This window comes from Macaca thibetana, chromosome 20 (genome assembly GCF_024542745.1).
Source record: "Macaca thibetana thibetana isolate TM-01 chromosome 20, ASM2454274v1, whole genome shotgun sequence".
NCBI classification, from domain to species: Eukaryota; Metazoa; Chordata; class Mammalia; order Primates; family Cercopithecidae; genus Macaca; species Macaca thibetana.
The window spans coordinates 10,981,949-11,003,882 of NC_065597.1; the positions used below are offsets into that span (position 1 = coordinate 10,981,949).

The following is a 21,934-nucleotide window of genomic DNA, read 5'->3' on the forward strand; positions in this document are numbered from 1 at the left end:
TCTCTTTGGACACTGACACCCCTTTGCCACATTTCGAACTCCATACCCCACAATGCAGAGCTCTCGAGAGGCGGAGCAACTCGGGCTGGTAGAGAATTCTGGGAGATGTAGTACAACCCTTCTCAGCTATAAGCCTATCCCATCGAGAGGTCGGGACACCGAAAACTACAATTCCCGCCGGCAAAGCGGCTCCGGCCTCTCAGCCGACTTCTCTCCCCATGGCCTCTGTTCATCCCCCTGCCCCAGTTCTGGTACCTGGGGTCAAATCGGCTGTAGTGATTGACTCTCAGGGCACCCGATGCTGGGTCCCAGTCCACCTTTGCTACTTTGTCCTGCTCCCAGCCTGCGGGCGCTAGGCTCAGGGGCGCGGCGCATCCCTGACTCCGCCCTCACCGCGGGGGCTTCTGGGGCCTGGTCGCCATGGCGACGGGCTGTACACTACCACAATTTCCCAGGCCGCGGGTGCTGGTTGCCCCCCTGCCCGTGGGTCATGGCCTGCCAGCAGTCGCGGTACCACAGCTTCTCGTCCGCGTCGAGGTAGGCGCTGGCCGGGATGAGGGCAGAGAGGAGGGCTGGAGTATTTCTAGAGAGGGAAATGGCACTTGATAGGACCTCTGCACCTCCTGCTGGCCTCTGACCATTGATCTAGGGCTCCAGCACCACAGAGTCAGTGGTTGCAGGAACGGTTAAAATCGGGCTGATTTAGCCCAGTGAAGACGGTACGTGCTAGCAAAAGGGCAGGCGTACTTTATCATTGCTAGTAACAACCAGCTTGTATTGAATGTACTATATGCCACATGCTTTATATACCACATTTTTAAACATTTTATTTTTGAGACAAGATCTCACTCAGTCGCCCAGGCTGGAGTGCAGTGGCACTACTACGGCTCACTGCAGCCTCGACCTCCCAGGCTCAAGCAATCCTCCTGCCTCAGCCTCCCGAGTAGCTGGGACTATAGGCATGCGCCACCACGCTCGGATAATTTGTGGGTGTTTCTTTGTTAGTTTGTGTTTTGTAGAGAGGAGGTTTCACCAAGTTGCCCAGGCTTGTTTTGAACTCCTAGACTCAAGCGACCCTCCCACTTTGACCTCTCAAACTGGGATTACAAGCGTGAACCCCCTGCACGCGGCCTACGTACCATATTTAATCCTCATAACAACTGTATAAAGTAGTAATATTACCATGTACAAGTAAAGAAATACTTTAGAAACCTGGTGAGATCATCCTTTGGGTAGCTTCTACCTGTACTCAGGTGTATAGCCTCTGGATACTGCAAAATATGACCAGCTCCATCAGCTTGGAAAGCCATATATATGGATTAAAACAAAAATTTTGGCCAAATCATTTTCTAGTTTTGGGACTTCAGAGAAGGCCCTTCAAGTTCCAGGCCTCAGCTTATATATCTCAAACATGGGAATGATACAGTCCACCCCACAAACATAGTTGGGAACATTTAGACAGAATATGTGAAGCTCTTACCACAGCTCTTGTATGTAAATAGGCACCCAGTAAGTGTTGAATGAATGTCGTGTCCCCCCTTCTACTCATTCCCAGTGGGGAAAAAAAAAAAAAAAAAAAAAAAAAACCACCACCCAATCCCAACTAAACTCTCAGCCTTCAGGGTCTGCTGCCTTGACAGTGAAAAGCCTACAAAAGTCCCTAAGAGGCCAGGCGCGGTGGCTCACGCCTATAATCCCAGCACTTTGGGAAGCCGAGGCAGGCAGATCATGAGGTCAGGAGATCGAGACCATCCTGGCTAACACGGTGAAACCCCGTCTCTACTAAAAATAAAAAAAATTAGCCGGGCGAGGTGGCGGGCGCCTGTAGTCCCAGCTACTCGGGAGGCTGAGGCAGGAGAATGGTGTGAACCCGGGAGGCAGAGCTTGCAGTGAGCCGAGATTGTGCCACTGCACTCCAGCCTGGGCAACAGAGTGAGACTCCATCTCAAAAAAAAAAAGGTCCCTAAGAACAGGAAATGCCAATTTGATGATTTTTATCCAGAGTTAAAATTAGTCTACAAGAACCAGGCAGCAGGCTTGAGAAAGATAATTGTTGGGGCCAGGCACGGTGGCTCATGCCTAAAATCCCAGCACTTTGGGAAGCCGAGGCGGGTGTATCACCTGAGATCAGGAGTTTGAGACAAGCCTGGCCAACATGGCGAAACCCCGTCTCTACTAAAAATACAAAAATTAGCCAGGCGGTGGCTCATGCCTGTAATCCCAGCACTTTGGGAGGCCGAAGCAAGCGGATCACGAGGTCAGAAGATCAAGACCATCCTGGCTAACACAGTGACACTAAACGTTTCTACTAAAAATACAAAAAAAATTAGCCGGGCGCAGTGGCAGGTGCCTGTGGTCCCAGCTACTCAGGAGGCTGAGGCAGGAGAATGGTGTGAACCTGGGAGGCAGAGCTTGCAATGAGCCGAGCTCACACCACTGTACTCCAACCTGGGCAACAGAGTGAGACTCCGTCTCAAAAAAAAAGAAAAAATTAGCGGGGCATGGTGGCAGGCACCTGTAATCCCAGCTACTTGGGAGGCTGAGGCAGGAGAATCGCTTGAAGCAGGGAGGCAGAGGGCAGAGGTTGCAGTGAGCCGAGATCACGCCACTGCACTCTATCCTGGGTGACAGAGTGAGACTCTGTCTCAAAAAGAAAAAAAGGGGGAGAGAGAGAGAGAGAGACAGAGAGAGAGAGAGAATTGCTACCCAGCACAGGAATAATTTAGTAAACTTCCATTCTCTATGAAAAGGATATGAAGCAGACCCAGAAAGAGAATCCCCATCCATTTTAAGAAAGAAGCACAGGGCTGGTCATGGTGGCTCATGCCTGTAATCCCAACACTTTGGGAGGCCAAGGTGGGAGGATCACTTGAGGTAAGGAGTTCAAGACCAGCCTGGGAAACACTATAGTAAGACCCTGTCCCTACAAAAAAAAAAAAAAAAAAAAAAAAAAGTTTCAGCTACTCAGGAGGCCGAGGCAGGAGGATTACTTGAACCCAGGAGTTCGAGAGGGTGCAGTGAACTCTGATCACACTAGTGCCCTGTAGCCTGGGCAACAAGGCAAGACCCCTATCTTTTTTTTTTTTTTTTTTTTTTTTTTTTGAGACAGAGTCTCGCTCTATCACCCAGGCTGGAGTGCAGTGGCCGGATCTCAGCTCACTGCAAGCTCCGCCTCCCGGGTTTACGCCATTCTCCTGCCTCAGCCTCCCGAGTAGCTGGGACTACAGACGCCCGCCACCTTATCCGGCTAATTTTTTGTATTTTTTTGGTAGAGACGGGGTTTCACTATGTTAGCCAGGATGGTCTTGATCTCCTGACCTCGTGATCCGCCCCTCTCGGCCTCCCAAAGTGCTGGGATTACAGGCTTGAGCCACCGCGTCCGGCCAAGACCCTGTCTATTAAAAAAAAAAAAAAAAAAGCACAGCCAAGCACGGTGGCTCACCCCTATAATCCTATTACCTTGGGAGGCCAAGGTGGGTGGATTGCCTGAGCTCAGGAGTTTGAGACCAGGCTGGGCAATATGGCAAAAACCCCATTTCTAATAGCAATACAAAATATTGGCCAGGTGCAGTGGCTCACACCTGTAATCCCAGCACTTTGGGAGGCCGAGGTGGGCAGATCATGGAGTCAAGAGATCGAGACCATCCTGGCCAACATGATGAAACCCTGTCTCTACTAAAAATACAAAAATTAGCCGGGCATGGTGGCGGGCACCTGTAATCCCAGCTACTCAGAAGGCTGAGGCAGGAGAATCGCTTGAACCTGGGAGGCGAAGGTTGCAGTGAGCCGAGATCGGACTCCGGTCCGGGCAAGAGAGTGAGACCCTGTCTCAAAAATAGTAAATAAATAAAATTAAAAGCAAATACAAACATCATTAATCTACCATATTCCTTATTCACCAGGATTTAGTGATATATGTTGGGCCAGAGTCACTGTTTCTCTTAGAGACACTGTGGGTGTCCTCATCCTTTCCCTTTAAAGAGGGGCAGGATGATGGATAGGCTAGACCTTAGCACTGTGGAACATGTCATCAGGACCCTCTGCAAGGGACCTTCAAATTGTGCATTTTCCTGGGGCAGGCTTCTCCTCCCTATTGGCTTTTCTCCCTTCACACTCATAACCCTGGCACTTGGTGGATAGAACTCAGCAGCTTGCGTTCACTGAATACCAAGATACATTCCTGACAAACCCACTGCCTACTACCTCTTAAATAACTGAGCCTAAGGCCGGGCGCGGTGGCTCACGTCTGTAATCCCAGCACTTTGGGAGGCCGAGATGGGCGGATCACGAGGTCAGGAGATCGAGACCATCCTGGCTAACATGGTGTAAACCCCGTCTCTACTAAAAATACAAAAAAATAAATTAGCTGGGCGTGGTGGTGGGCACCTGTAGTCCCAGCTACACGGGAGGCTGAGGCAGGAGAATGGCGTGAACCCAGGGGTCGGAGCTTGCAGTGAGCCGAGATCGCGCCACTGCACTCCAGCCTGGGCGACAGAGTGAGACTCTGTCTCAAAAAAAAAAGAAAAAAAATGAGTTTTATCTAGCTTTGAGGTAGAAATATAAATGTTTCCCATTCCCCTCTGAGGGTTACCGTAAAATATTTAACATAATACATCCTAAGCTCCTTTTTTTTTTTTTTGAAATGGAGTGTCTCGCTCTGTTGCCCAGGCTGGAGTGCAGTGGCGCGATCTCAGCTCACTGCAACCTCTGCCTCCCAGGCTCAAGTGATGCTCCTGCCTCAGCCTCCTGAGTAGCTGGGACTATAGGCGCGTGCCAACACGTCTGGCTAATTTTTTGTATTTTTAGTAGAGACAGGGTTTCACTGTGTTAGCCAGGATGGTCTCGGTCTCCTGACCTTGTGATCCGCCCACCTCAGCCTCCCAACGTGCTGGTATTACAGACGTGAGCCACCACGCCCAGCCCAAGCATCCTAAGCTTTTTGGATAAGTGTACAGGCCTTAGAAAGTGTTTGGTTTGCCTTGTTTTAGGTCTGTTTTATAATGTTGTCTCCTTTGATATTCAAAACTAACAACATCTGTTACCTACTAAACTTTTCCATTCAACAGCTTCTCAGAATTTATAGAATTCCCCAATTTTCTTGCTTACCTTGCCTTTCCTGGTGGTTCCAGCATGAGCAAGAACAGAGTTTGGAGAATTTATTAGTCTTTTTTTTTTTTGAGACAGAGTCTCGCTGTGTCACCCAGGCTGTAGTGCAGTGGCTCCATCTCGGCTCACTGCGACCTTCGACTCCCAGGTTCAAGAGATTCTCCAGCCTCAGCCTCCCGAGTAGCTGGGACTACAGGTACCTGCCACCACACCCAGCTAATTTTTGTATTTTCTTAGTAGAGACAGGGTTTCACTATGTTGGCCAGGCTGGTCTTGAACTCCTGACCTCGTGATTTGCCCACCTCTGCCTCCCAAAGTGCTGGGATTACAGGCTTGAGCCACCACACCGGCGGATAATAGATTAGTTTTGATAAGAAGGTATTGATTTAACCCAGTGAGCACTTGGGGTTGATCTGTTGTACCTTGTTGGTCTCCAAGACTGTCTTACACCCACACTCATCTGGGCAGACACTCTTCCTTCTCCTCACCAACTGCTTACTCCATGTGTTTTGCTCACACTTGTCCAATGTCGAGAGGCAATAGAGGACTAGGGTTTGGAATATTACTGCTCCATGGACTATAGCTGAGGAGCATTACAGGACAGAGTTTCTCAACTGAGTTCACATTAGGGGTCTCAACTTCCCTGGAGTTTGGGTAGTCCTAATCCTACTTTTATGGGCAAAGACACTGAGGTTCAGAGATGTTAAGCGGCATGCCCAAAGTCACCAGCAAGCAAGAGGAGTGAACACAAGATCTATCCGGCAACATAAATCACACACCCCCACCCCATGGATTGTTGGAATTACTTCTTCCTTTTGTTCCACCTGAGCCTGCCTGCCCACAGTAGCCCTCCCTGTTGGTCCTCAAATGCCTTCCTAGGATGGCTGTCCTAAGAGGCTTTTCCCGTTCTACAGTCATAATGAACATCTAGCAGTTCATTGCAGTTTACATGGTATTTTGCATATCTCATTTTTTTTATTTATTAAAAATAATAGGCCGGGCATGGTGGCTCACACCCGTAATCCCAGCACTTTGGAAGACTGAGGCGGGCAGATCACAAGGTCAGATCGAGACCATCCTGGGCAACATGGTGAAGCCCTGTCTCTAATAAAAATACAAAAATTAGCCAGGCGTGGTGGTATGCACCTTTAGTCCCAGCTACTCAGGAGGCTGAGGCAGGAGAATCGCTTGAACCTGGGAGTTAGAGGCTGCAGTGAGCCAAGATCACGCCATTGCACTCCAGCCTGGGTGACAGAGTAAGACTCTGTCTCAAAAAGAAAAAAGAAAAAAAAAAATTGACTGGGTGCAGTGGCTCACGCCTGTAATCCCAGCACTTTGGGAGGCTGAGGCAGGCGGATCACCTGAGGTCAGGAGTTTGAAACCAGAAATAAATAAATAAACAAATAAATAAATAAATAGAGGCAAAGTCTCACTATGTTGTTCAGGCTCATCTCGAACTCTTGGGCTCAAGCAATCTGTCTGTCTTGGCTTCCCAAAGTGCTGGGATTACAGGCATGAGCTACCACGCCCAGATACACATCTAATTTTTTTTGTTTTGTTTTCAGACAGAGTTTTACTCTGTCACTGAGGCGGGAGTGCAGTGGTGCGATCTCGGCTCACTGCAACCCCTGCCTCCCAGATTCAAGTGCTTCTTCTGCCTCAGCCTCCCAAGTAGCTGGAATTAGAGGCACCCACCACCACACCCAGCTAATTCGTATTTAAACTTCAGACCAGTCGCGGTGGTGGCTCATGCCTGTAATCCCAGCACTTTGGGAGGCGGAGGTGGATGGATCATTTGAGGTCAGGTATTCAAGACAGCCTAGCCAGCATGGTGAAACCCCCATCTCTACTAAAAATACAAAAATTAGCTGGGCATGGTGGCAGGGGACTGTAGTCCCAGCTACTCAGGAGGCTGAGGAAGGAGAATCGCTTGAACCCGGGAGGTGGAGATTGCAGTGAGCTGAGATGGCGCCACTGCACTCTACCCTGGGTGACAGAGCGAGACTCCGTCTTAAAATAAATAAATAAATAAAATAAACTTCACAACTGTGTAAGATATGCAAAGCAAGAGTTGTCTCTGGCTGGGCACAGTGGCTCACGCCGGTAATCCCAGCACTTTGGGAGGCCAAGGCAGGTTTATCACGAGGTCAGGAGTTCAAGACCAGCCTGCCAACATGGTGAAACCCCATCTCTACTAAAAATACAAAAATTATCCAGGCGTGGTGGCCGGTGCCTGTAATCCTAGCTACTCAGGAGGCTAAGGCAGAGAACTGCTTGAACCCGCAAGATGAAGGTTGCAGTGGCCTGAGATCGTACCACCGCACTCCAGCCTGGGTGACAGAGTGAGACTCTGTCTCAAAAAAAAAAAACAAAAAACAGTTGTCTCCACTTCTTTGTGAAGAAACCAGTCTGAGAGATATTAAATGACTTGCTCAAGGGTGGTCCTATTGGAACCCCAGATGTCAGCCCTTAGACCCTATCAGCCAGTAAGTGCAGGATTCAGACTTACACCCCAGATCCTGGACCCCAGACCCTGTGCTTCTTGTCCTACAGCACCTGCCCTTTGTATCACAGCCCCAGAGTGTGCCAGAGTTGTGTACGTGAAACCAACATCACAGCCACAGTTGAACACTGAACAGAAGTATAGGCCCATGGGGTTCTCTGGGTTCATGGGGGGATATCGGTATCTTGCTGCTGCAGTAGTTGGTGAAATTTTGGTGATGAAAAGAATGTTTCTGGGAATGTAGGGCAAATGGTTTGGACCCAAGGCCAGGGACTTGCTTGGCAGTTTCTCTGGGAATCTGGAGCAGCACTGGGAAGACTCAGAGCCTAGCTTGGGGAGATGGCTATGCCTTGTGGATCTATGAAGGATGGGGGTTCTCTCCCAACTCTGGACTCTGTCACCCACCATCAGTTTTCCCTTCTCTGTGCAGATTACAGCCACAACCTTCAGGAGTGACCATAGATGAATCCTTTATCACAGAAAACAAGAGTACCCAGAAACGCAAGCTTCTTCAGAAACGAAGGACGCTGGTTAGTGACAGTGTTGTTTTGGAACCCCAAATATCAGTCCCCAGACCCTATCTGTCTCCCTTCCTGCAACCCAAGAGTACCACCTACCTGAAACACACCCACCTGAAACATGCCCACCAAGTGGCTTCTTCTCAGAGAGTATGGCTCAGAGAGGCCAGGCCCACCACGCTTTGGGAAGAAAGGTGTACTCTGGCTGCCTGCTCCTCACCGGAAAAGCCTTCCCGGATCTCCCCAGGCAGAGAGAGAACTCACCTCTGCCCACAGACACCCCTCGCCTGCAGCTCAGCATTCTGCAGTGGACCTCACTTCACATCCCTCCCGCCAACACGCCAGGCACTGTGCTACCTGCTGGGATGGTCACACCCGATCTGCCAAGGTCCTTCAAGGCTGTGACTATATCTTTCTGTCTTTATGGCCCTAGTATCTAACAGGCTACCTGAATGGCTGCCAAATGTTGATAGCTCCATCATTGCTGAGTAGGTGTGTGAAGGCAGTAGGAAAGAGATGTGTCTCTACCATGTTCACTCCAGATCTCTCCGCCATTCCTTTGTTTTAAAGTTTTTATATAAAAATGAATGCTGTACCAAAGGTATCAGAAGAGAAATGAATTTTTTTTTTTTTTTTTTTTTTTTTGAGACGGAGTCTCACTCTGTGGCCCAGGCTGGAGTGCAGTGGCCGGATCTCAGCTCACTGCAAGCTCCGCCTCCTGGGTTTACGCCATTCTCCTGCCTCAGCCTCCCGAGTAGCTGGGACTACAGGCGCCAGCCACCTCGCCCGGCTAGTTTTTTGTATTTTTTAGTAGAGATGGGGTTTCACCGTGTTAGCCAGGATGGTCTCGATCTTCTGACCTTGTGATCCGCCCGTCTCAGCCTCTCAAAGTGCTGGGATTACAGGCTTGAGCCATGCGCCCGGCCGAGAAATGAAATTTAAATTGAAAAAAAAAAAAAAGAACTGGGTGCAGTGACCCATGCCTATAATCCCAGTACTTTGGGAGGCCAAGGCAGACAGATCACATGAGGTCAGGAGTTTGACCAGCTTGGCCAACATGGTGAAACCCCATATCTACTAAAATTATAAAAATTAGTCATGCATGGTGGTGCATCTGTAGTCCCAGCTACTCAGGAGGCTGAGGCACAAGAATCGCTTTAACCCGGGAGGTGGAGGTTGCAGTGAGCCGAGATCACACCACTGCACTCTAGCCTGGGCAACAGAGCAAGACTCCATCTCAAAAAAAAAAAAAAAAAAGAAATGAATGCGGTTTTTTTTGTTTGTTTGTTTGTTTGTTTGTTTTTGAGACAGGCTTTTGCCTGTCAGGGTGCAGTGGTACAGTTATGGCTTGCTGCAGTCTCAAATGCCTGGGCTCAAGTGATCCTCCCACCTTACCCTCCCAAGTAGCTGGAACCATAGACACATGCCACCACACCCAGCTAATCTTATTTTTTTGAGACAGAGTTTTGCTCTGACACAGGCTGGAGTGCAGTGGCACAAACACAGCTCACTGCAGACTCCACCTCCCATGCTCAACCAGTCCTCCCACTCAGCCTCCTGAGTAGCTGAGACTACAGGAGTGCACCACCACACCTGGCTATTTTTTGTATTTTTTGTAGTGGATCTAACTACGTTGCCCAGGCTGGTCTTGAACTCCTGGGCTCAAGCTATCCTTCTTCCTTGGCCTCCCAAAACACTGGGATTACAGGTGTGAGCCACCACACCGAGCCCAATGCTGGTTTTTTTTTTTTTTTTGAGAGTCGTGCTCTGTTGCCCAGGAAGGAGTACAGTGGCGCCATCTCAGCTCACTGCAACCTCCGCCTCCTGGGTTCAAGTGATTATCCTACCTCAGCCTCCTGAGTAGCTGGGATTACAGGCGTGCACCACCACGCCTGGATAATTTTTTTTTTTTAGATGGAATCTCGCTCTGTTGCCCAGGCTGTAGTGCAGTGGTGCCATCTTGGCTCACTGCAAGCTCTGCCTCCCAGGTTCATGCCATTCTCCTGCCTCAGCCTCCCAAGTAGCTGGGACTACAGGCGCTCGCCACCACGCCCGGCTAATTTTTTTGGTATTTTTAGTAAAGACGGGGTTTCACCATGTTAGCCAGGATGGTCTTGATCTCCTAACCTCGTGATCTGCCTGCCTCCACCTCCCAAAGTGCTGGGATTACAAGCGTGAACCACCACGCCCAGCCATGCCTGGTGAATTTTTGTATTTTTAGTAGAGACAGGGTTTCATCATGTTGGTCAGGCTGGTTTTGAACTCCTGACCTCGTGATCCGCCTGCCTCGGTCTCCCAAAGTGCTGGGATTACAGGCGTGAGCCACTGTGCCCAGCCCCAATGCTGTCTTATTAAGTACTTTTGGGCTCTTGTTGATATGATCATAGGATTGTTATTAATCAGCAAATAGCCATTGTCCAAATCTCATAAGGGAAAAAACACATTTGAGTAAACTTACAACTCTGGCTCACAGTGGAACAGCATGGGTTTTCCTTGTGTGACCATGACCCTCGTGGGGAATTAGGAAACACATGGGCCACACACTTTGTGGGGCTGGCCCAACACTCCTGTGGGAGTGACTCCAGGGAGGAGAAAGCTGGGGTCTATGGATTATTCGCAGAGACCAAGCGCAACCCAAAGACCTGATGACTAGGGGAGAGCCCTGAGGCTCCCAGGCAGCCTTCTCAGCTGCCACCTTCCGTGAGCCAGGCTTTTTCATTTCAACTTTCTTTAGAGCGACATCAACCACCAGGGGGCAGTGTTCCCTCCCGCCGTCCCTCCAGGGCCGCCTTCCCGTTTTTACCTACCGGGAGAAGCAGAGAGCACGGAGCGCCCGGGGAGCATTGCGTTCCAGCCTACCGGGCGGAGATCCCTCAGCTGTTAATAACCTCACCAACAATCGGCCGTGGCAGCTGGTTCTCCAGCTTCCACTCGCCTCTGCAAGCAAAGGAGGGTAGCCCCATTTTCTCCCGGTAGAAACAGTAGACAGAACACGAGGACTGTTTTGTGTGTGTGTGTGTGTGTGTGTGTGTGTGGTGGTGGTGGTGGTGTTTTTTTTTTTTGAGACGGAGCCTCGCTCTGTCGCCCAGGCTGGAGCGCAGCGGCACAATCTTCGCTCACTGCAACCTCCGCTTCCCAGGTTCAAGCGATTCTTCTGCCTCAGCCTCCCGAGTAGCTGGGACTACAGCCACGTGTCACCACACCTGTCTAATTTTTTGCATTTTTAGTAGAGACGAGGTTTCACCGTGTTAGCCAGGATGGTCTGGTTCTCCTGACCTCGTGATTTGCTCGACTTGGCCTCCCAAAGTGCTGGGATTACAGGCATGAGCCACCGCGTCCGGCCAAGGGCTGGTCTTTCACAAGTCTGAAAAACCACGGGGCACGGTGGCTCACGCCTGTAATCCCAGCACTTTGGAAGGCCGAAGTGGGTGGATCACCTGAGGTGGTTCAAGACCAGCCTGGCCAACATGGTGAAACCCCATCTCTACTAAAAATACAAAAATTAGCTGGGCGTGGTGGCATGCGCCTATAATTCCAGCTATTAGGGAGGCTGAGGCAGGAGAATCGCTTGAACCCAGGAGGCGGAGGCTGCAGTGAACAGAGATTGTGCCACTGCACTCCAGCCTGGGCGACAGAGCGAGACTCAGTCTCAAAAAATAAATAAAGTCTGAAAAACAAGGCCAGCTCACACCTGTAATCCTAACACTTTGGGAGGCCAAAGAAGGAAGATTGCTTGAGACCAGGAGTTTGAGACCAGCCTGGCAACATAGGGAGATTTCATCTCTACAAAAAAGATTTTTTAAACTAACCAGGAGTGGTGGTGTGCCCCTGTAGTCCTAGCTACTAGGGAGACTGAGGTGGGAGGATCTCTTGAGCCCGGGAGTTTGAAGTTACTGTGAGGTGTTATCGGGTCACTGCACTCCAGCCTAGGTGACAGAGTAAGACCCTATCTCTAAGAAAAAAATAAAAAATAAACTCTCAGGTGTCTTCCAGGATTATTTTGTGCTTTTATAAAAATTAGGCTGGGCGCCATGACTTAAGCCTGTAATCCCAGCACTTTGGGAGGACAAGGCAGGAGGATCTCTTGATCTCAGCAGTTCGAGACCAGCCTGGGCAACATAGTGAGACCCCATCTCTTTTTTTTTTTTTTTTTTGTGAGAGAGAGTCTCTCTCTGTCTCCCAGACTAGAGTGCAGTCGTGCAATATCTGCTTACTGTAGCCTCTGCCTCCAGGGTTCAAGTAATTCTTCTGCATTGGCCTCCGGAGCAGCTGGGATTACAGGCGTGCACCACCAGTCCCGGCTAATTTTTGTATTTTTGGAAGAGATGGGGTTTCAACATGTTGGCCAGACTGGTCTCAAATTCCTGGCCTCAGGTTATCCGCCTGCCTGGGCCTCCCGAAGTGCTGAGAATCAGGTGTGAGCTGGGTGCGGTGGCTCACACCTGTAATCTCTACTAAAAATACAAAAGAACTGGGCGTGGTGGCAGGCACTGGTAATCTCAGCTACTCAGGAGGCTGAGGCAGGAGAATCGCTTGAACTCAAGAGGCAGAGGCTGCAGTGAGCAGAGTTTGCACTACTGCACTCCAGCCTGGGCAAGAGAGTGTGACTCCATCTCAAATAAATACATACATACATATAAACATACATACATAAATAATTACATCCATTTTGATAGTCTTTTTTTTTTTTGAGATGGAGTTTCACTCTTGTCTCCCCCGCTGGAGTGCAATGGCTCAATCTCAGCTCACTGCAACCTCTGCCTCCCGAGTTCAAGAGATTCTCCTGCCTCAGCCTCCCAAGTAGCTGGGATTACAGGCATGCGCCACCATGTCCAGCTAATTTTTGTATTTTTAATAGAGATGGAGTTTCACCATGTTGGCCAGGTTGGTCTCAAACTCCTGACCTCAAGTGATCTGCCCACCTTGGCCTCAAAGTGCTAAAAGCTGCCCACCTTGGCCTCCCAAACTGCTGGGATTACAGGCATAAGCCATTGGCCAGGCCAGAATGGCTGATCTTTACTGAGTTCCTAGCAGGTGCCAGGGTCCATATAAAGCACACATTATGCTTTCTCTATTTCTCTTTTTTTTTCTTCGAGACAGTTTTGCTCTTGTTGCCCAGGCTGGAGCGCAATGGCGCGATCTCGGTTCACTGCAACCTCTGCCTCCCGGGTTCAAGCGATTCTCCTGCCTCAGCCTCCCAAGTAGCTGGGACTACAAGCACATGCCACCACACCCAGCTTTTTTTTTTTTTTTTTTTTTTTGTGAAACTGAGTCTTGCTCTGTCGCCAGGCTGGAGTGCAGTGGCACGATCTCTGCTCACTGCAAACTCCGCGTCCCAGGTTCACACCATTCTCCTGCCTCAGCCTCCCGAGTAGCTGGGACTAAGGGCACTCACCCCACGCCCAGATAATTTTGTTTTTGTACTTTTAGTAGAGACAGGGTTTCACCACATTAGCCAGGATGGTCTCAATCTCCTGACCTCATGATCCCGCATTGGCCTCCCAAAGTGCTGGGATTACACGCGTGAGCCACTGCGCCCAGCCTAATTTTTTTTGTATTTTTAGTAGAGACGGGGTTTCACCGTGTTAGCCAGGATGGTCTCGATCTCCTGACCTCGTGTCTGCCCACCTTAGCCTCGGAAAGTGCTGGGAATTACAGGCGTGAGCCACTATGCCCGACTATGCTTTCTCATTGCATCCTCACATCAATACACTGTGACAAAGACTACCATCATCCCTATTTTACAGACGTGAGGACTAAGGCTCAGAGAAGTTGACATAGCTAATAAGGGACATCTGAGACTTAACCCCAGCCCTCTCTAACTCAAGAACCCACAGTCTTAATTATGAACCATGTTGAGAGATGTCTGTAAAAAACATCAGGGCTGGCTGGGTGTGGTAAAGATGGTAAAACCCTGTATCTACTAAAAATACAAAAATTAGCCAGGCATGGTGGTGGGTGCCTGTAATCCCAGCTACTCGGGAGGCTGAGGCAGAGAATAGCTTGAACCCAGGAGGTGGAGGTTGCAGTGAGCTGAGATCGTACCACTGCACTCCAGCCTGGGGAACAGAGCAAGACTGTCTCAAAAAGAAAAAAAAAGTCAGGACTGGGGGAGGAGGGATGGAGAGAAACATTAGTAAGGGGAGCAATGTTGCCATGGTAACCCCACCTGTCCCTCCCTGCAGACTGGTCAGTTCTCCATGGGTGGGCACCTGTCCCCATGGCCCACATACACCAGTGGCCAGACCATTTTGCAAAATCGAAAACCCTGTTCAGATGACTACCGGAAGCGAGTAGGGTAAGCCAGGGTCAGTCCCATGGTGAGTGGGCTGGCATGGGCCAGGCTTTGGGCCAGGAGACGGCAGGGGCGTGTGTTGCCCCAGACTGAGGGCACAAGAGCCCCGTGGGGGTGCTGGCCACATTATCAGCCACCATCCCCTGCAGGAGCTGCCACCAGCATCCCTTTCGCACTGCCAAGCCCCGGTACTTGGAGGAGCTGGAAAACTACCTACGCAAGGAGCTCCTCCTGCTGGACCTGGGCACAGATTCCACCCAGGAACTAAGGCTGCAGGTCAGAGCCACAGAAGAAACTTGGGGAGGGCGGGGAAAGGGTGGGAAGAAGCTTCACCTACCGGCCAGGTACAGTGGCTCACGCCTGTAATCCCAGCACTTTGGGAGGCCGAGGCGGGTGGATCACCTGAGGTCAGGAGTTCGAGACCAGCCTGGCCAACATGGCAAAACCCCGTCTCTACTAAAAGTACAAAATTTAGCCGGGCATGGTGGTGAGCACTGGTAGTCCCAGCTACTCAGGAGGCTGAGGCAGGAGAATCACTTGAGCCCGGGAGGGAGCGGTTGCAGTGAGACGAGGTCACACCACTGCACTCCAACCTGGGCGACAAGAGTGAGTCTCCGTCTCAAAAACAAAAAAAGCCTCACCTACCAGGTGAGCACCTCAGACCTTCAGGGGATACCCACCTCTCCCAGCTCTCCTGGGTCTCCTTCCCTGAACAGAAGCAAGAAACATCCTATGAAAATGCCAGTGAGGCCGGGCACAGTGGCTCAGGCTCACGCCTGTAATCCCGGCACTTTGGGAGGCTGAGGCAGGAGGATCGCTTGAGGTCAGGAGTTCAAGACCAGCCTGGCCAACATGGATCACGAGGTCAGGATATCAAGACCACGGTGAAACCCCGTCTCTACTAAAAATACAAAAAAATTAGCCGGGCGTGTTGGCGGGCGCCTGTAGTCCCAGCTGCAAGCTTGAACCCAGGAGGCAGAGGTTACAGTAAGCCAAGATCGTGCCACAGCACTACAGCCTGGGCAACGGAGCGAGACTCTGTCAAAAAAAAAAAGAAGGCCGGGCACGGTGGCCCACACCTGTAATCCCAGCACTTTGGGAGGCCAAGGCGGGCAGATCACCAGGTCAGGAGATCAAGACCATCCTGGCTAACACAGTGAAACCCCATCTTTACTAAAAATACAAAAAATTAGCTGGGCGTGGTGGCGGGCGCCTGTAGTCCCAGCTGCTCAGGAGGCTGAGGCAGGAGAATGGCATGAACCCAGGAGGCAGAGCTTGCAGTAAGCCAAGTTCGTGCCACTGCACTCTAGCCTGGGCGACAGAGTGAGACGCTGTCTCAAAAAAAAAAAAAAAAAAAAAAAGAAAACGCCAGTGAGCAGGCAAGGCTGCAATGTGGATGTGAAAGTCTCCTGAGGCTAGAGTTTCCTCACCTGAGTCAGGTGGCCTGGATGCTGTGCCCAGTCCCTACAGCTCTGTGATCCCTGGTGCCCAGGTTAGGTCACGACATCAGTGAATGGAGCCTGATGCTGGCAGTTGGGCAAGCAGGGGTCACGCCGTGTTTACCAGCCCAGCGGCAACAACCCCAAGCTTAAGGAACCAGCCCAGATGCATAAGGAGGGAGGGAGGGAAACAGAGATATATATACATAAGATCCAACCCAGATTCCGGTATATATTGGGGAGAGAATCACCAAATCTGCTCAAACAAGGATGATGACAGATAATTCCTGCCTTTTGACTTAGTCATTGACTAAAGCATTTACTGAGCACTGGCTGTGTGCAAGTGCAAGGCCCTGGGCTGGGGCCTTACATCGATCTCCTGAGCAGATAAGGAAGAAGGCATACCACTATGGTGTAGTGGGACTGGGCTTCAAACTCAGGGCTGACTCTGGAGACTGTGCTCATTTCTTTTTTTTTTTTTTTTTTTCTTTAGGCGGAGTTTCACTCTTGTTTGCCCAGGCTGGAGTGCAATGGCACGATCACGGCTCACCGCAACCTCCGCCTCCCAGGTTCAAGCGATTCTCCTGCCTCAGCCTCCCTAGTAGCTGGGATTATAGGCATGTGCCACCATGCCCGGCCAATTTTGTATTTTTAGTGGAGACGGGGTTTCTCCATGTTGGTCAGGCTGGTCTCGAACTCCCAACCTCAGGTGATCCACCCGCCTCCACCTCCCAAAGTGCTGGGATTACAGGCATGAGCCACCGCGCCCGGCTAACTGCGCTCATTTCAGTGAGCAATGCTGCCTCCAGAAACCTCCCATGTGTCCAAATGGGACAGGGGACCACACCCCTACTTGCATGTCAGGACGCAAGGGTACAACCTTCAATCTCCTGAATCTACCAGGCTCTAAGATGGGAAGAGGTTACAAGTGAGAGGCCAATGATACTGTGTCTAGAAGGCAAGAGGCTGGCTGCCTGGAGAGCCAGAGAGGGGCTCAGGCAGAGTGGAGATCTGTCTATGGTCATGGTGGTCCACTAGGCCTCAAAGACAGCATCAGGACAGGCCTCCAGAGAGCTGCCCCCCAGGCACCATGGCACTGTGAGGTACCCGGGTAGTGTCTAGGGCATTTACTTGAATATAAGTGACCTGGCAGCCTTACGCCGGAATACTACTAAGCCCAGTAAAGAAAAACACAGGACCGGGCACAGTAGCTCACGCCTGGCCTGTAATCCCTCTACTTTGGGAGGCCGAGGTGGGTGGATCACGAGGTCAGGAGATTGAGACCATCCTGGCCAACATGGTGAAACCCCGTCTCTACTAAAAATACAAAAATTAGCCTAGCATGGTGGCGGGCACCTGTAATCCCAGCTACTCAGAAGGCTGAGGCAGGAGAATCACTTGAACCTGGGAGGCGGAGGTTGCAGTGAGCCAAGATCGCACCACTGCACTCCAGCCTGGGTGACAGAGCAAGACTCCATTTCAGGAAAAAAGAAAAAGAAAAATAGTTCCCCACTAAGGGTGGCAGCTGTGGGCCAGGAGATGATGGGTTCCTTTTTCTTGCCAGCCTTACAGAGAGATCTTTGAGTTCTTCATAGAGGACTTCAAAACGTACAAGCCATTACTATCCTCCATCAAGAATGCATATGAGGGGATGCTGGGTAAGAATGCACCTCCTGCCAGGCACAGTAGCTTACACCTGTAATCCCAGCACTGTGGGAGGCCAAGGTGGTGGATCACTTGAGGTCAGGAGTTTGAGACCAGCCTGGCCAATATAGTGAAACCCTGTCTCTACTAAAAACACAAAAAAATTAGCTGTGCATGGTGGCACACACCTATAATCTCAGCCACTTGGGAGACTGAGGCAGGAGAATTGCTTGAACTTAGGAGATGGAGGTTGCAGTGAGTTGAGATCACACCACTGCACTCTAGCCTGGGCAAAAGAACAAGACTCCATCGCAAAAAAAAAAAAAAGCAGAAATGCAGCTCCCCTCCTTGTCCCAGCCTGGAAGGGGTGGAGAAGATCCTATTCGACCTTCTGGCGCTCCACAGCAGGGCTGGGGCAGCTACCCAAGTGGGCCTTGAGGTCACCAAAGCCCCTCAGCCATTCTGCACAGACTGTTCCGTTATAGGGCACCCCAGAGCACCTGACCACCCCTGTCATTGAGAAGCACAGTGGAGCAGTCCCTGTTGAAAACAGAGTGAACCCCAGGAGAGAGTGAGCACCTCTGGGAGTCAGCAGGCTCCCCTGCCAGGCTCAGGAGGTACAGGGCATGGTGCAGCTGCAGGACTTAAGGCTGTAGGAGAAAGGACACGGGAGACACCCCGGTCTTCATCTGAACTCTGCCCTTGGTTTAAAATCAAGTGCAGGAAGGCCTGAAACAGGGACCATGGCTTTGAACAAGGCATGCAGAGACTCTTGGGGTTTGCAAGTGACATAGCCACTCACCCATGACCTTAGGGTCTGTGTCTTCTGTCCATGGCCCCAAAGCAGCTCTCCCACCTGTCTCTGCTTAGCCCACCAAAGGGAGAAGATCCGGGCTCTGGAGCCCCTGAAGGCCAAGCTTGTCACTGTGAATGAGGACTGCAATGAGAGGATCCTGGCCATGAGAGCTGAGGAGAAACATGAAATCTCCCTGCTCAAGAAAGAGAAGATGAATTTACTAAAACTCATCGACAAAAAGAATGAGGAGAAGATTTCACTGCAGAGCGAGGTGAATGGAAGTGGTGTGATGACCCCGAATTCCTGCCAATCCCACTACAAGGGTGACCCCCTACCCCGCTCTGCCTTTCTACAAGGAGTGACACACTGAGCCACCACCTTACCCCCAGAGCCTTGCTAATTCCACCCTCTGCCCTGCTGCTAGGCTCAGCACTTTCCCCAAAGGGGGAAGCAGTGGTACCTTGCCGAATTCTCAGAAATGGCCAATCTCCTTCTTCTTTCACCTTTCCTGTTCACAGGCCCTAATGGGGCAACCCAGCACCCAGCCCACTCCCTGGGGTGACCGACTGCATACAGGGGTTCAAGGGCAGCCCCTGACCACACAGCCACCTTCTCCACAGGTGGCCAAACTGAGGAAGAACTTGGCTGAGGAGTACCTGCACTACCTCAGTGAGCGAGATGCCCGTAAGATACTCATCGCAGACCTGAACGAGCTGCGGTACCAGCGGGAGGACATGTCATTAGCCCAGTCCCCAGGTAAGCCTGAATCGGGTTTCTCTCTTCTCTGAGATGCTGGAGGAGTCTGGTCTCACTCCTAAGCCCCATTCATTCAACATTCCTAAGACCTGCTCATTCCATAACCATTCAGGGGGGAGATGTCCCTGCCTCTCCCAGGGCTGTGTATCTTCTGAGTTGAACTGAGAATTGTAGGAACACAGTTGGTAGCTGAGGCAGCCTAGGCTCCTGGTGGGCTGGACAGGCCTGTTACTCAGTTTCCTGGGCTTCTAGACTTTAGCCTGAAACCCTAGGCTGGTAGCACTGTGGGCAAGACCCAGGGAACCCCAAACGGGAAGGGCAGAGGGCTTCGGGCAACCCGAGAAAGCCAGGATGACACGGGCTGGTGGGCCCCCTCCCCTGGCAGGCATCTGGGGGGAGGACCCTGTGAAGTTAACCCTGGCTCTTAAGATGACCCGGCAAGACCTGACCCGCACGCAGATGGAACTCAACACCATGAAGGCCAACTTTGGAGATGTAGTCCCTAGGAGGGACTTTGAAATGCAGGAGAAGACCAACAAGGATCTTCAGGAGCAGGTGCTGAGGCAGGCAGGCAGGGCCAGGAGGGTAGGACGGGGTCTCACAGGTGGGGGGCCAGGGCCAATGTCCTTGCCCACAGCTGGACACCCTGAGAGCCAGCTACGAGGAGGTTCGCAAGGAGCATGAGATCCTGATGCAGCTGCACATGAGCACGCTGAAGGAGCGGGACCAGTTCTTCTCTGAGCTGCAGGAGATCCAGCGCACTTCCACGCCAAGGCCTGACTGGACCAAATGTGAAGGTGAGGGCAGCCAGCGGGGCCCCAGGTCCTGCTTACATGTGGGCCCAGACTCTAGCTCCCTCTCCCCACATGCAGATGTGGTGGCTGGGGGCCCAGAGCGCTGGCAGATGCTGGCTGAGGGCAAGAACAGCGACCAGCTGGTGGACGTGCTCCTGGAAGAGATTGGCTCAGGGCTGCTGCGGGAGAAAGAATTCTTCCCTGGTCTGGTAGGGGAGGCCCCAGGAGTGGGGCTTGGGCCAGAGTCAGAACAGCCATGCCCTGCTGCTCAGATGAGCTTTCGGGGAACCAACTGGGGCTCTTCCCTGCTTGAGGGTGGGGCCACAGATGGGTCCAGAGATGAGCTGATATCCTCCCTCCTAGGGTTATGGGGAAGCCATCCCTGCTTTTCTTCGGTTTGATGGCCTCGTGGAGAACAAGAAGCCAAGCAAGAAGGATGTGGTCGACCTCCTCAAGGATGCCTGGAAGGAACGTCTTGCTGAGGAGCAGGTCAGATCTCACCAGCCACTCTGGTCCAGCGTGGTCTCCATATCCAGGGTCCTCTGGAGGTCCAGAGGTGCCAGGGATGAGGGCCAACCAACCGTAAGGCAGGCTGACCGAGCATTTCCTCAATCCCGCAGAAAGAGACATTCCCAGACTTCTTCTTCAATTTCCTTGAGCGTCGCTTTGGGCCCAGTGATGCCATGGCCTGGGCTTACACTATTTTTGAAAATATCAAGATCTTCCACTCCAACGAGCTTATGAGTCAGTTCTATGCAGTCTTGATGGGAAAGGTGAGCTGGGGCCTATTCCCCTTGGGGAGACTGAGAGGGGTCTTTGTCCCTAGCATAGACCAGCTTTGCCCCCACCACTCCCAGGAAGAGCAAGTGAATAATGCTTCTCTCCTTATAGCGGAGTGAGAATGTGTATGTCACCCAGAAGGAGACAGTAGCCCAGCTGCTGAAGGAGATGACAAATGCTGACAGTCAGAACGAGGGGCTACTAACCATGGAGCAGTTCAAGTGAGAGGCTGGTCCAGGCCACCCCAACTCCTACCCAACTGTTCCTGCACCTGCAGGGAAAAGGGGCACCTGGTGGGAAGGGCCACAGCCTTGGAACTCACTCCCTTTTGAGCACTACGGAGAGGCACAAGCAGGCCTCAGCAGGTCCCTGTTGGCCCTCATGTCTCCCCTACAGCACTGTCCTCAAGAGTACCTTCCCTCTCAAGACAGAAGAGCAAATCCAGGAGCTGATGGAGGCAGGAGGCTGGCATCCCAGCAGCAGCAATGCAGACTTGCTCAACTACCGTTCACTGTTTATGGAGGTGGGTATGTGGGTCCCGGAACTGGCCTGGCCCCTGCCCCAGCCTTGGTTGGACCCAGGCCAATATGCCCTCCCCCTGACTTGTGGCCCATCCCAGGATGAGGAGGGCCAGAGTGAGCCCTTTGTGCAAAAGCTCTGGGAACAATACATGGATGAGAAGGATGAGTACTTACTGCAGCTAAAGCAGGAGCTGGGCATAGAACTGTGAGTGACCCTGATCCATAGGCAAGTCCCACAGGCTGGGCCCCTGAAGCCCCTGGGTCTCCCTGTGTACCATGCACCATCCACTACTCAAGCTCAGCACAGAGGAGAGCACCTGGGAGTCTGGGGCATGGAGAGGAGGGGTCAGGGCCTGTCACTCTCTTTTCCTGTGGGGCAGCCATGAGGAGGTGACTCTGCCCAAGCTGCGAGGGGCCCTGATGACCATCGACCCCAGCCTGGACAAGCAGACTGTGAACACCTACATGAGCCAGGCCTTCCAGCTCCCTGAGTCGGAACTGCCAGAGGACAGTGACGAGAAGGAAGAAGGCGTGGTGGAAATCCTCCAGACTGCCCTGGAGCGGCTTCAGGTGATTGACATCAGGCGTGCGGGACCTCGAGAGTCAGAGCCTGCAAACTAGGAGCCTGTGTGCAGCCTGCGTGCTCGTCCTGCTAACCCCTAGCTTTTAGTATAAAAGCGTTTGTCTAAACCCATGCCATTCTCCAGACTGTGCTGGGGAGTTGGGGGGGGGAAATCAGTCCTTGCCTGGCTGGCCCCAGGACATGCACCAAAATGCAGAAT

The 21,934-nt window shown here is 51.7% G+C and overlaps 1 protein-coding gene across 4 annotated transcripts; it reads left to right on the plus strand.

Annotated features, from left to right (window-relative positions):
* The first annotated feature begins 219 nt into the window (after positions 1-219).
* Positions 220-21,846, plus strand: TSNAXIP1 (translin associated factor X interacting protein 1). Of its 4 annotated transcripts, XM_050773250.1 has the most exons (16): positions 220-537; positions 8,040-8,139; positions 14,313-14,425; positions 14,572-14,698; positions 17,426-17,519; positions 18,376-18,572; positions 18,922-19,057; positions 19,443-19,612; positions 19,695-19,854; positions 19,930-20,060; positions 20,215-20,340; positions 20,472-20,624; positions 20,743-20,852; positions 21,028-21,154; positions 21,251-21,357; positions 21,533-21,846. In XM_050773250.1, exons 1-16 carry the CDS (start codon positions 299-301, stop codon positions 21,771-21,773), a joined length of 2,331 nt encoding a protein of 776 aa, XP_050629207.1. In that variant the 5' UTR covers positions 220-298; the 3' UTR covers positions 21,774-21,846. The 4 variants fall into 4 exon arrangements, with proteins under 4 accessions (XP_050629207.1, XP_050629210.1, XP_050629208.1 ...); XM_050773253.1 differs by lacking the exons at positions 14,313-14,425; positions 17,426-17,519 and having other exon boundaries at positions 429-537; XM_050773251.1 differs by lacking the exons at positions 14,313-14,425; positions 14,572-14,698 and having other exon boundaries at positions 429-537.
* Positions 21,847-21,934: the final 88 nt, after the last annotated feature.

Excerpts from the sequence above, each read along its gene's own strand:
- TSNAXIP1 (XM_050773250.1), top strand. The coding sequence starts at position 299 with ATGCTGGGTCCCAGTCCACCTTTGCTACTTTGTCCTGCTCCCAGCCTG. Across the intron at positions 17,520-18,375 it reads TGCATATGAGGGGATGCTGG|CCCACCAAAGGGAGAAGATC; the intron begins GTAAGAATGCAC and ends GTCTCTGCTTAG. Across the intron at positions 18,573-18,921 it reads AGATTTCACTGCAGAGCGAG|GTGGCCAAACTGAGGAAGAA; the intron begins GTGAATGGAAGT and ends CCTTCTCCACAG.